General features: G+C 42.3%; 1 protein-coding gene across 5 annotated transcripts in view; it reads right to left on the reverse strand.

Moving 5' to 3' along the window:
- DPP10 (dipeptidyl peptidase like 10) overlaps positions 1–13565 on the reverse strand; it is a 250981-nt gene that overhangs the window by 158396 nt on the left and 79020 nt on the right. For 4 of the 5 annotated variants that reach the window (XM_066632907.1, XM_066632922.1, XM_066632915.1 and 1 more), the window contains one exon: positions 1321–1395. In XM_066632907.1, coding sequence (XP_066489004.1) covers positions 1321–1395 — 75 coding nt within the window. Of the gene's footprint in view, positions 1–1312; positions 1396–13565 lie in introns of all 5 variants that reach the window. The other variant, XM_066632898.1, reaches the window with a different exon arrangement.

Here is a 13565-nt window from a genome sequence, read left to right on the forward strand (position 1 = left end):
CACAGGACTGCAGCCTTAGACCCCTTATTTAATTTTATACACATACATTTTAATGCACCTCCCTCTCTCCCTTTATTCTCCAGCCGTCCCCTGGTTGTTCCTGATGTCTGAGCAGAAGGGCTCCCCTTACAACTAAAAACAAGGTAACACCATCATAACATCAGCTCACTGACTCTGGGCCCAATCCTATCCAATTTTCCAGTGCTGGTGCAACTGTGTCAATGGGACATGCACTGCATCTTGTAGTGGGGCAGCGGTCACAGAGACCTCCTTAAGGTACGGGAACATTTGTTCCCTTACCTTGTGGCTACATTGTGGCTGCACCGGTGCTGGAAAATTAGATAGGATTGGGCCCTCTGTCTCTGGTCTTAAAATGCTTGTTAGCAAAAAGCTATGAGCTACTCCTCACCCAGTGCCTTTGTTATAGAGATAACACAGTCTCAGGAGCCAGCTTTGCAAAACAACACCTCAGAGCAGGTTCAGTTTACCTCAATTGGTGTAGTAAGCTTTGTTATCTTGCAAATGCACTGCAGCTAAAACTCTATGGGGCAAAGCATGGAGTGATGGCTGGAGGGTGGAGGGATTGGGCAGAGAAGAGTGGAATTTTACTGGACCCTTGCTCATATGCTTGCCTATGTTTGAAATGACTATAAAAAGCTAGCAGCGTCTAGTGACATTCTGCACATGATCTGAGGCTAACACCTCCTTGCTACCTTGCTTTGGTACTAGCAATTAACAAACTGATTTCTGCTAAACCTTTCCTTGATGTGTTTAATTAGTGGACCGTGGTTCGCCAGGTAATGAACCTCACACTGCCTTTGGGGATCAAAGGCAACATTCCTTTAATACCATTCTTGTTAAACCTTGTATAAATATTATCTACTAGGGTGACATTGTTTCATTACACAAATACAGATGAACAGTGATTGGTTACTACTGATGCAAAGGGTAAAGATCAGTTTTCTTAGCTCTGAACAATGCTTCAGGATTAGTTATCCAATTGCTTTGGAACTTGCTCTTATCCAGGATGGAGAAGCCTTCTAGAAAGGCTTTCCCCTGCTATCCAGTTTGAAAAAAGAGCATGTAAACCTCATTAATTTGAACAACATCCCCTGGACAACCTTGATTAATCTGAGAAACTGAATCATCTTCAGATCAACCTCAATCCAGAATGTAACTATTCTTACAGTAAGAGAAAGGTAGCTTGATTTGAATAAGAGCTATCTCCCATAATTAATGTTTTCATGTAATGTTCAATATATAGCTGCTTAGACTTCATAGACTTCATTCCACTAGTACCCTTTCCAACCACTAGCTTACCTGTTTGATGTCATATGCAAGGAGAACATATTTTAAATCTGGAGACACTGAATATCTTGATGCTTTGAAAGTTACCTGAGAAGAGAAAATAGTGTAAGTAATCTTGTTACATATAGTGCACAATATCTCCGCATTTATAAATACTTGATAAAGGTAGTTATTAAAAAAAAAACAAGTGGCCCAATACTTTCCTTCTGGTATGCAAACAAATAATGATGTATGCCATTGCATCAAGCTCTCTACCAATCTGTGGAGTATCCAACATATCCAAAACCCTGTCAGGCTCCTCAAATCTGTGCCAGCAAAAAAGCTGGCACAGATCTGAGGAGTCCCATAGGGCAGTGGTTTCCAACATTTTTTCACTTGTGTACCCCTTGGCAGTCCACTTCCATAAATTGTATTCCTTGTATTTGCCCCACAAGGTATTCTAATGCCAGCCCTGCAAGGCATTCTAATACAGACCTGCCTTTTTCTGCCAAGTTGCACCAATGACCCTGCATCCTGTGCTCTAGCATGCGATAGGATTGGGCTGAAAGAAACTAAACAAACTCAACCAAATAAGAACATTGTGGAAGTGTAAATATCAGTTTGTGATATGACAGGACAGCCTGTTGTATGTATGTATGTATGTATGTATGTATGTATGTATGTATGTATGTATGAAAGAAAGAAAGAAAGAAAGAAAGAAAGAAAGAAAGAAAGAAAGAAAGAAAGAAAGAAAGAAAGAAAGAAAGAAAGAAAGAAAGAAAGAAAGAAAGAAAGGGTTAAAAATTGCACAAGGTGCATGCAAGACTTTAGATTTGTCCTCATGTTAACTCTTTGGATAACTCCAATCTATATTTTTTAGTTTTAAATGAAACATACATGTTTCATTTAAAACTAAAAAATATAGATTGGAGTTATCCAAAGAGTATGATAGGTGGGTATCCTATCCATATACCTATCCTATGATAGGTGGGTAGAACAGCTGTCCCTTATTTTACGAGGGTCGCCCAGAAAGTAATGCACCACATTTTTTTCTCAGCCTACAGTAATGGTACGAATGCAAAACTTTAGATATACATTATTTGAATTTTCAGGAGTGTGCACACAAATTTTTGGTTTCTTCAGACAGATAGCGTAGCTGCAGCAGTGTTTCGAAATGGTGTCTGTAAGTGATGTACGTTACAAGCAGCGTGTCGTCATTGAATTTCTCACTGCAGAGAAAGAAACTGTTGGGAACATTCACAAACATTTGTGTACAGTTTATGGAGAATCTGCAGTCGACAGAAGTATGGTTAGTCGCTGGGCACAGAGGGTGAGGCCATTAGAAGGCGGTTCAGCAGAGCTCCAAGATTTGCAGCGTTCGGGGCGGCCATCCACGGCTGTCACACCTGACAAGACGCAGCTTGCTGATGTGCTCATTCGTGAGGACCGACGCATAACGACTAGGCAGTTGGCACTGAAGCTGTCAATCAGCAAAGGAAGTATGGATGCAATCATCCGTGCTCTTGATTACTCAAAAGTGTGTGCACGATGGGTTCTGCGCTGTCTTACGGTGGACCACAAATCTCTCAGAAAAAACATTTCTTCTGAGTTGCTGAAACGTTTTGAAGATGAGGGGGAAGCGTTCTTGTCCAGGATTGTGACAGGTGATGAAACCTGGGTTCACCATTTTGAGCCCGAAACAAAACGACAGTTGATGGAATGGCGTCATCCTCAATCTCCACAGAAGAAAAAATTCAAAGCAACTGCTTCCACCGGTAAGGTCATGATCACTGTGTTTTGGGACTGTGAGGGCATCATACTCATTGATGTGATGCCAAGAGGCAGCATCATTAATTCTGAAGCTTATGTGAAGACATTAACCAAACTCAAGAAGCGCTTGCAGCGACTTCGGCGCCATAACAACCCAGGTGAATGTTTGATTCAACATGATAATGCTTGGCCTCACACAAGTTTGAGGACTTCGGAACACATCACTAAACAGGGTTGGACTGTGTTACCCCATCCACCCTACAGCCCTGACCTAGCTCCCTCAGACTTCCACTTGTTTGGGCCATTAAAGAATGCCATTCGCGGAAGACATTTTGAGGATGACGAAGAGGTGATTCGCACAGTGCAGAAATGGCTTCGTGACCAGAACAAGGAGTGGTACCAACAGGGCATACATGCCCTTGTGTCTCGCTGGAGGAAGGCCATAGAACTGGACGGAGATTATGTGGAAAAATAGGGAGTGTAGAAGAAACATCATTCTTTCTTCTGTGTAAGTTTCATTGTGTTCAATAAATAATTGTTGAAGAAAAAAAATGTGGTGCATTATTTTCTGGGTGAGCCAATATGTTCAAACCTCCCTTGCCATAAAGAAATTATTCTGCAGAAGGAGGCAGCACAATCTCTGAGAGATTATCTACAGCATAAAAGTGTGATGCATATTTACTAAAAATTCAGTCCCACTGTGTTTAATGGGACTTACTCTTAGGAAAGAGTTGATAGGACTGTAGCCCTATACAACTGCAGCCATGTGTGATTTTCAGTGCTTATATATGTTTCTTTTCTTTTTCCAAGCTCTTCACAGAACAACTTGCATATTCATATAATTTTTTTAACTTTTACAAAAAATTTAAAATCTTCTGTGGTGTGGCATACATAGTAGAAGAGAAAAAAGCATTATCAAACCAATAACGCATTATGTCAAGATAAGAATACATGACACCCAATTGAATTCAGAGCTATAATTTAATCAAGAGGTAATGGTGGTGTCAGAAAGAATTTAATGGATCTGATGCAGAGGAAGGATCAGAGTGTACTTGAAGCAACACAGTAACTGAAGGGAATTATTTTATGTGAACCTAGAGGTACTTTCTATTCAAAGAACAAAAGGGTCAAGCATGAGGCATTTCAAAAATGCTGGAAGGAGTGCCTTTAGTTGAACTGCTGGCAGTAGTAGTATAAAATTTTTTTTTTTAAATGTTATGCTCACAAGTGTGTTCATGTCCTCCATTTCTCCCCATTTCTGAAAGGGCATTTGGGATATGCAAAAGGATATTTTAAAGAACATGTTCAAATTAATTTCATATCACATTGTGTATTCTGCTACAACTTTAATTATTCCCTAAGCAGTGTTTCTCAAACTGTGGGTCAGGACCCACTAGGAGGGTCGCAAGCCAATTTCAGGTGGGTCCCCACTCATTTCAATTTTTTATTTTTAATATATTAGACTTGATACTACCATGGTATGTGACTGCATTTGGAGACTTGTACTTTTAACAAGCTACTATGTATATTCTTTTAACAATGGTAGTAAATGGGACTTACTCCTGGATAAGTTTGGGTAGGATTGCAGCCTAGGATTCTTAAAAATTTCTTGCTTGATGATGTCTCTTCTGGTCATGACATCACTTCAGGTGGGCCCTGACAGATTCTCAATCTAAAAAGTGGGCCCTGGTGCTAAATGTGTGAGAACCAATGCCCTGAAGTATAATCCTTCTTTTTGGATTAAGTCCTCACATCCTTCTTGTCCTATCTTTCTATATACATCACAATCCTATGCATGTTTACTCATAAGTAAGCTCTATTGAGTGCAAGGGAACTTGTTTCAAAGTAACTAAACATATACCACCAAAGAGGGGGTGTATTTTTGAGGACACCCATTGCCACACATGCAACTTACCAGGAGGTAAGAAGATTTCTACTTACCTCCTGCAGGCTTCTCAAATACCCTCCCTCACCATAAGATGCAGTGCATATCATTTTGCATGTGCATTGGCGCTGGTGGTGTGGTATAGAATTGGGCCCTAAGTCTTTAAGCACAATATGAAATCACTTGAGGAGGATGAAGAACCCATTTCCATATTGATGATCAGTTACTACATACACATACTGAGACAGCTACAACACTTGGAATTCACTTGGGTGGGTGGTCCTGGGGGGTGGTCCTGGGGAGTGGGAGGCGGGATGGGATCCACCACTTATCCTGGACCCAAACCCCATTCCCGGGGAGTTCGGAGCAGTTTCAAGTCACTCCGCTTTCCCCAGACTTGTCCCACCTCAGGAGGTGGTGCAGGACTGAGGAGACCCATAGGGGCCAGCGTGCCTTACCCAAAGGTAAGGAGAAAACTTTCCCCTTACCGCTGGCTGAGCCACTTTCGGCCCCTATCCTACACTGGATACAGTGCAAACATTTTGGCTTTCCTGTTCCAGCACAGCATAAGACTGTGCCCTTAATCTCTAATTTTCCCAGTGCATGATGTCTCTTCCTTTATGATGGTTCCCCTGTCCACGTATTTCCCCAACTATCTAATGTGGAAATCTTTCTTTATGAGATGCAGGACCTTTTTTGTGGTAGCCCCAGAATTTTGGAATGCCCTTCCACAGGAGATCCTGAAGCTTCCTTCTATGCTATCTTTATAAAAGCATGGTACAGTTTTCCTTTTCTTGTACGCTTTTGAAAATTATGCATGCTGTTTTTCACCATTTCATTAAACTCTGATTTAATTGCTGCATTTAATGTTGTTCACTCTTCTGAAAATTAAATTGAAAGTTATAAAAATCCGATGAATACACATATACATTTTAATATTATACAGTAAGAGATAAATATTAAAACATTTTTTCCCCTAGCTGAGGAAGCTTTCAGAGAAGTGCTTTGGAGATTGGATTGGACTTGGACTGGAGGCTTTGGACCTTTAACCACTGAGTTAAGTGGAGTTTTGGGGAGGGAAAGCCTCTGGACAAGAGGACTTGCAGGGAGTGTCTGTGTTTATTGCAATAAATTTGGTTAGTTGCTATAGATAAGGAGTTCTGTGTTCATTCCATTGCACACCACAGCTGTTGTTTCTTGGAAAAGGAGGGTGTTAATTAGCCAAAAAGGTGGCATGAGAAGGGAGTTGAGAATTTGGCAGAACAGCGTGCCAGGGAGGGAGTGGGGAGGGAGGAGTGAAGCTCCTCCAGATCCAAAGTCTCTGTGTCAGAATCATTGCCTAACATGGAGGTTCTTGATTCGCTACCAACCTTTTGGTTGACAGTGAATCGAGTAGCTCTATTGCAGGGCTACTTGTTTTACCTGGGGGAAGGGGACAAAACCCCTTCTTCCAAGTTGCTGCCGGCAGCTGCCTGAAGTGCAGTGGATGCATTAACAGCCATTTTTGGCACCACTGCACACCATGCCCTGGGCAGCTCAGGATTGGGCTGTGAGACTCTAATCCTATACACACTTACCAGATAGCAAGCCCCACAGTGGGATTTACTTCTGAATATACATCCATAAGATTGCACTGTGAATGCCTAACAGTCCAACCCTATTCTCATAGGATGCTATCATGGCAGTCTTGCCAACAGTCTGTGGAGTGCTGCCACCAATGCAAAGGCAGAAGGCCACGTGCTACCAGCGGTTCCATGTAGACCAGCCACTGATAAATTTCTGCTGGCAAAGAGGCCAAAAAGCGGGAGAGATGGGGTGGATCAGGGAGTGGCAACAGTGCCTGCTGCATCTAAACCCCCATCATCAGGCAATTTAGAATCTCAAAATCTGGGGAGAAATTCAAACGGGAAGAAATTCATAAACATAAATTCTTACCCATACATTACAGGGTGCTTGAAAAGCAATGGTGGAAAAAAGCAACTGTTCTTAGATGAGAGAACCAATCTTTGGCAGACATGTTACAAGTGGCTCACACAGTCCATGTTTGCCTGGGAAAAGAGCACTGCATGGAGCACCTTCTTTTCCTCTACAATTCCAATTCAGAAGCACACAGAAGAGTGGGTGCCCACTGTCAGTCTGCCAAAAACTGACTGAGTAGATAATGACAAAGACTGTGTGCAGCACTCCTGGGAGAACATGTGCTTCTTAGCAGAACAGGAATGGAAATTCCCTGAAAGCCTTTGCAACCCTAGGTAAGACATATATGCACATAAGAGGAAGGCAATGGTATGGGTTATGGGCATGGTGAAATTGTGACAGTTAATCAGTATCTTTCTCACTTTATTTTACAAATTGTACATACATACATACATACATACATATACTGTATGTATGTGTAAGACTTTCACTCTTTGGGAGAGTCAGGGAGAAAGGTGATATAGAAATACTGTATAATAATATACATACACATACTGTATACTTATATAAACACACACATATATTCTCTCTGGGATTTTTTTCCCAAATTTGTTTTTGTAATATGGCTTCTTGGTGATATTCCTGGGCTGTTTCAATCCAGAATTATCCCCTTTATTTCATCCTTTAAAAAAGTCTTTAATCCAGTCATTTAATTAGCACTGGTAAATTTAGAATCATATCATTTTTTTTAAAGTGTAAAACAGCTAACCCTTTGGTGTGTGTGTTTTTGACCTATGTGTTCCACTGACTGAAGAACTGGGCATAACTATATAAAGCAAGTAGCAGATTCAATTTCTTGCTTTCTCTGGAGAAACTGCCTTTCGTGACCTGAGTTTTGATTCTCTAGCTGACAGTGATACATGAGAATGTGATGCTCCTTGGACAAGCAGCGCCAGCCTCTTCTCTATGCCCAGGAATGCACTTGACAACCATGACCACAAGTATTGTCACTACCACAGATTACAAAGGTGATAGCCAAATTGAGATGGAATGATACAACACCACACTGCAGGCCTTCCCCCTTCTCCCCCACCCCTGAGCACAACCCATCTTCAATATTTGTTGCTTGCACATAAGCATTGGTTTTTGCCAAAGGTAAGGTTATATTTTGTTTCTCACTAATCTATCTGAATGCAACTGACCCTTGAGAGTAAAGGGCTATGCAATGAAACAGGTGACAGAGACAGAGTAACTCTGCTGTAAACTGTAATTCAAAAATGTCCTTAGGCATTTATTATTGGCAAAACTAGCTGTTAATATTATTAAAGGACATTTTTATCGTGCTTACTGTATATACAAGAGCTTTTTATTGTGTTCTTTTCATGGTTGATAAATACTGATTGCCCGACACCTCATGTGCAATTATTGTTCTGCCAAGAGATAGCATAATTAAGTCAATATTGCTACAATTTTGTTGTCGTGTTAGGTGTCAAGTTGAGGCAAATTCTCCAATATCTGATAAAAAATCAGTGTCAACCTTCAACTGAACCTGTAAAAGCTGCTCAGCCCTAGCCTTTCTGTCCTGCTTGTAGTTTCTAACTAAAAAAGAAAAACCCATAGCTTTTGTTGATACTGATGTGAAGGTGACGCCCTTTCATCTTTGTTCAATAGTCTCATTTGCTATGCACTCATTTGCTACATGAATTTTAATTGCTTTTGTTATACATTTAGTGCTCCCTTTCTTCTTTCAACAGTGCATAAGAGCACAGGAAACACGAATGGGGAGGAATCAAAGCATACAATTACATGCAATCTGGCTAAATGGAAACACGGGCTAGTTTCTAAAATACATTCATTCATGTTGTAGTTTTGAACCTGTTTAAACCCAAGAATCACCTTCTTCCCCAGCTTGTAACATTATTGTTTGTCCGTCCCCAGCTTTTTCACTTTAAACCACTCTAAACAATATAAGATAATTCTGATGCTTCTGTTGCAACCTTCACAGATTACTGTGGATTCCCACTTTCAAACTGTTGAAAAGTCAATCTTCTAAAGCAGAGGTTCTTAACCTCTTGCACCTCATGCACTTCTAGGAGAATTTTGAACTACTCACACAACCCCATCCCAAATATATTTTATTGCTTATTTATTTTATTTCAATTATTCATATTTGCTGCTTTTTTCTGAAATTACACTGAACATATATGGCAAAAAAGTGGAACTTCAAAAAACAATCATATTGTTTCAATTATATGAATTTCATATAAAATTTCAATCATAGGGGGGAAAAGTTGTTCTTAGAACTTTAAAACATCAAAAAAAATTTCAAGTAAAATCAATGAGAAGATGGAAATAAAAAAATATTCCAGTCAATAAGAATATATTATTGGCTTTAGGGCCAAATTTAAAACAAATTCAATATTTTTTTAAATTATCCTTATCTAGCCAAAAAGTGAGTATCAAAGTAATATTTTTCTTAATTCTGCAAGCACCTCAGGCAGCCCCCTGGACCCACTAGTGGTGTGAGCCCACAGTTAAAAACTCTGTTCTAAAGCAATTCTAGCACTTTCTGCAGAATAGTCTTACATACTGCGCTCAGTTCATTTATTTTAAAGTGCAGATGAGGAATTTCTTTGCTCTTTGTTTCAATATATATAACATCAATCATCCTTTTGCACTATATTCAGCCACTCCCACATCCACCTCTTTGCTTCAATTACCAGGCACCTTTGGTCCCAGAGCCAGCTCTCCCATCATTTTCTCTTCAATTGATGCCCTAAAGCAGAGCTATTCAAACTGGGGTGTTGCGACGCCCCAGCCTGACAACCTGGCCTCTGCCCCCTTATGGGGCAGGGGCAGGGTGAGGATAGTGACGTGATCCCCAAGATCGTGTCACTAAGGGGGCTACAGGAACTGGGATGTATTCACCAATTCCTGCAGCTGCCTGTCAGGGGTGCAGGGAGCCCTGTGCGAGCAAAACTGGAAGTGGAGTGTGAACGCTCCACTTTCACTTTTAGAAGGCTGGGGAGCCCTGCAGATGCTTGCACAGGGCTCTCCGCACCCCCAACAAGCTGCTGCAGGGACTGGTGTGTACATCCCAGTCCCTGCATCTCCCCTTAGCCTGGGGATCATGTTGCTGCCTCCCTCCCGTCCCCTGTAAGGACTTACTGCGGTCCTCAAACTCCCTGAGAGTTTGAAAACCGCAGCCCTAAAGTACTGTTTTTCAGGTATATCACACAAGGCTGTTGAGGCAAGGAAAATTAAATTGACATTTCTCTAGGTTAGGGGGCCAAGTCTAAAGCTTTTTTTTTAGAGGGGTGTTTGTGTGTGTGTGTGTGTGTGTGTGTGAGTGTGTGTGTGTGTGAGAGAGAGAGAGAGAGAGAGAGCTACTTCCATTTAAAGCAACAATGTGTTATATGGACTTTGACTAGATATGGGCAGCCTAATCCTAACTAACTTTTCGTGTGGCGATGTGATGCAGCAGTACCAAAACTGCCTTCGCTGTATCCAGCATGGAAGGAGAGGCTGCTGGAGGTCTCCTCAAGAAAGGGAACATTTGTCCCCTCCCCCTCCCCAGGTAAGCTCCAGCAGCTGCTATGCCCTGTGCTGGCGTCTTGCTCCATTTCAAAGCAGCCCAAAAAAACCTGCAAAAAGACTGCATCTCCACAGGCACAGAAATAGCCCTGGAGCCATGGAAGAGGCTCCGTAAGATTGTGTGCCTTGCAAATGAACAGTAAGACTCCTTGGAGACCCCAAGATATGAAAGAGGCAAGCGCAGAAGACTCAGCAAGAATCAATGGGAATCTTTAACAATTGTTTTCATGGGTAATGGAGTCGGGAGTGGAAGAGGGGAAGCCAAGGGAAAAAACAAGGGAAAAATGGGTGCAGCAAAGAGTAGCGCTTCCCCCCCACACACACACAGAGGGTGTTTTCACACTGGCTTGTTTTATTTGCCTTTCTAAGAGCCAAAAATGAGAAGGAAAACTAGACACCCTTTCTGCCGAATTCCCCCCTCCTTCACAGTGAGATGGTGCAAGCAAAATAAGTCTTCCGAACAAACCGAAGAATTAGATTTAGGCTACAATCCTATGCACACTTTCCTGGGAGTAAGCTCCATTGACTAGAATGGGACTTACTTCTGAGTAGACAGGCATAGGCCTGGGCTCTAAGGCTACAATCCTATCTACACTTTCCTGGGACTAAGCCCCATTGACTACAATGGGACTTACTTCTAAGTAGACATGCATAGGACTGGGCTTTTAAAAGTTCAGCATCCCACAGCGAAACAAGCAGGGACAGCAGGCAACAGGGGAGGGCTGTGTACGGGAATGGGATGTGCTGAGGGGCGGAAGCAATTGAGAACCGCTGTCTTAGTTTTCTTCCATCCTGAAGTGTCAGGCTGTAGCGCTAATTGCTTAACTGTATGTAATTTGCATAACTCTATGCAAATGATGTGTAAAATCATGATTTGTGTAAAAAAGGCAGCAGTCCAGCGGTAAGCCTTGCAACGTAAGGCATGTGCCTTACAACAGTGCGCCCCACTGGAAAGCGATGAGCTCAGGATTGGGCTCAGAGTCAGTAGAAGAAGCCATGATATTACCAATATTTCTAACTGGAAAAGTAATCTATTTCCATTTCTGGAAAATATCTTAATCACCAAAATGTAGTGTTTTGTGTTTTTATGTCATTATCAACAAAAATAAACACTTCTACCCATGGTATTCCATTCTCAGCTTTTGCCACTATCTGATGGAACTTAGATTTGCAGGATATGCTGGGCTCTGCACAATGATATACTCATTAAATAGTGCACTGAGAAAACTTAATGGATTCCACTGATTGTTTTAGCAAACTCTTTGGTTCATCAGTCTAAGCAGCCTGTTGAAACTTAGGGCCCAATCCTATCCAATTTTCCAGCACTGGGGCAGCTGCAATGTAGCCCTGAGGTAAGGGAACAAATGTTCCCACACCTTGAGGAGGCCTCCAAGACTGCTTCCCCAACACAGCAGCATCAGCACTGGAAAATTGGATAGGATTGGGCCCTTAGTTGTTCCTAAAATAGCAGGCTGACAGAGGATCAAATTAGGTGAAATGATAGGAAATTTGTTACCAGAACACTTCACATTCAAACAGCCATGGATGGTCCCTATTCAGACTGGGGTAAAGATCAATTCTGTCCTCCTGAGTCATTTTTCTCAATAGAAATCCTGAAGCTGCTATCTACCACAAAAGACAGAAGGTATAGGTTTTTTATTATCATCATGAATCTCACCATAATCTTATCTACTTTGGCCACCAGAAATATACAAAATCTCTTTCTTATCCTAGCCAATACTACAGCACCAATGCAGCCATGCTAAAGGGGCATGCACTGCATCCCACGGTGGGGCAGAGAATGGGATGGGCTCCTCAAGGTAAGGGAACATTTATTCCCATTCTGTGGGGCTGTAATGCGGCCACATTGGCATTGGAAAGCTGGACAGGATTGGGTCCTTATATGTATTTTCTGTGTTCACTAATTGAGAATGTGTAATACTTAAAAGCAGATTATAAATTTCTGAAATAATTTTACAGTTATTAAGATTGCATGTTTATTTACTGTTGCTTAATGCAGTTATGATTATAAAGTCTTCAATAAATGTATTGCAGGAAAAATCTTAAATTAAATGTAGCCATGTAAACAAGTATTGCAATTAAACCTGCATTAGTCACTGAGAGAAATATAATTGCACTAAAATGCTGAATTGAGTTTCCAGTGAAGAAGGAAAAGGGGTGGGATTGCATGGAGAAAATACAGGAAAGTTCACTTAGAGCGCAATCCTGAGCTCGGCACTCTGGTTTTCCACCAGAGCGCAGTTACAAACGTGCCATAAGGCACGTCTGAGAGGCTTACCACTGGTCCAGTGCCCGTGCTAGCCAAGCGCTGGCTGGCACTGGGCTAGCGCTGGGCGGGCACCCATCTTCTACTGCTTGGCGGTCTCATGGACCGCTGAGTCGCGGCACGGTAAGCAGGGGCGGGGAGAAGGCGTTCCAGGGAGGGGGAAGGCAGGCGGAGGGCAGAGAGGAGGAGTGATGGGGAGGCGGGGGGGTGGAGAAAGGGCGGGCGGGTGGGAGGCGTGCCGGGGGGGAGGGAGGTGGGTCCCATGGAGCTGGATCCAAGGGATTCATGTGGGGCTCAGCGCCCTACACAAACACTTTCACCTTATTGCCAACCTTTGGGTCGGTGGTAAAGTGAGTAGCCCCATTGCAGGGCTGCTTCCCTTAACCGGGAGGATGAAATTCCCCTTCTCCCGAGGCGCCTCCCACGGTAGGCTGAGGCACGCAGGATGCGGCAGCAGCCGTTCTCAGCGCCATTGCAGCCGCGCGCCCTGGGCAGCTCAGGATTGGGCTCCCTGGGAGCTATGAAAATATTGCAAAATATTAAGTGGCAAAAAACTCTGTAGATATTACAGTTCCAAGTCTGTGCTTTTGGCTGCATAGCCCCAACTTTCACATGGCCTAATCAAGATAAATGAGCCAAAACACTTTTAGCTTTGCTCACTCATCTGACACTATCCCTTAATTCTTCTCGACCAGCACACATGCAAAAAATAGGACCAAATAAGAGAGCTGAAATGTGAAGTGAAAGAAGCAACTAAAAACTAAGATGCAATAGGTGGATAACACCCAGAATTGAAAGTCACTTTGTACTGATTCAGTGTGAGCA

The sequence above is a fragment of the Tiliqua scincoides genome, chromosome 1, assembly GCF_035046505.1.
Source record: "Tiliqua scincoides isolate rTilSci1 chromosome 1, rTilSci1.hap2, whole genome shotgun sequence".
Taxonomy (NCBI): Eukaryota; Metazoa; Chordata; class Lepidosauria; order Squamata; family Scincidae; genus Tiliqua; species Tiliqua scincoides.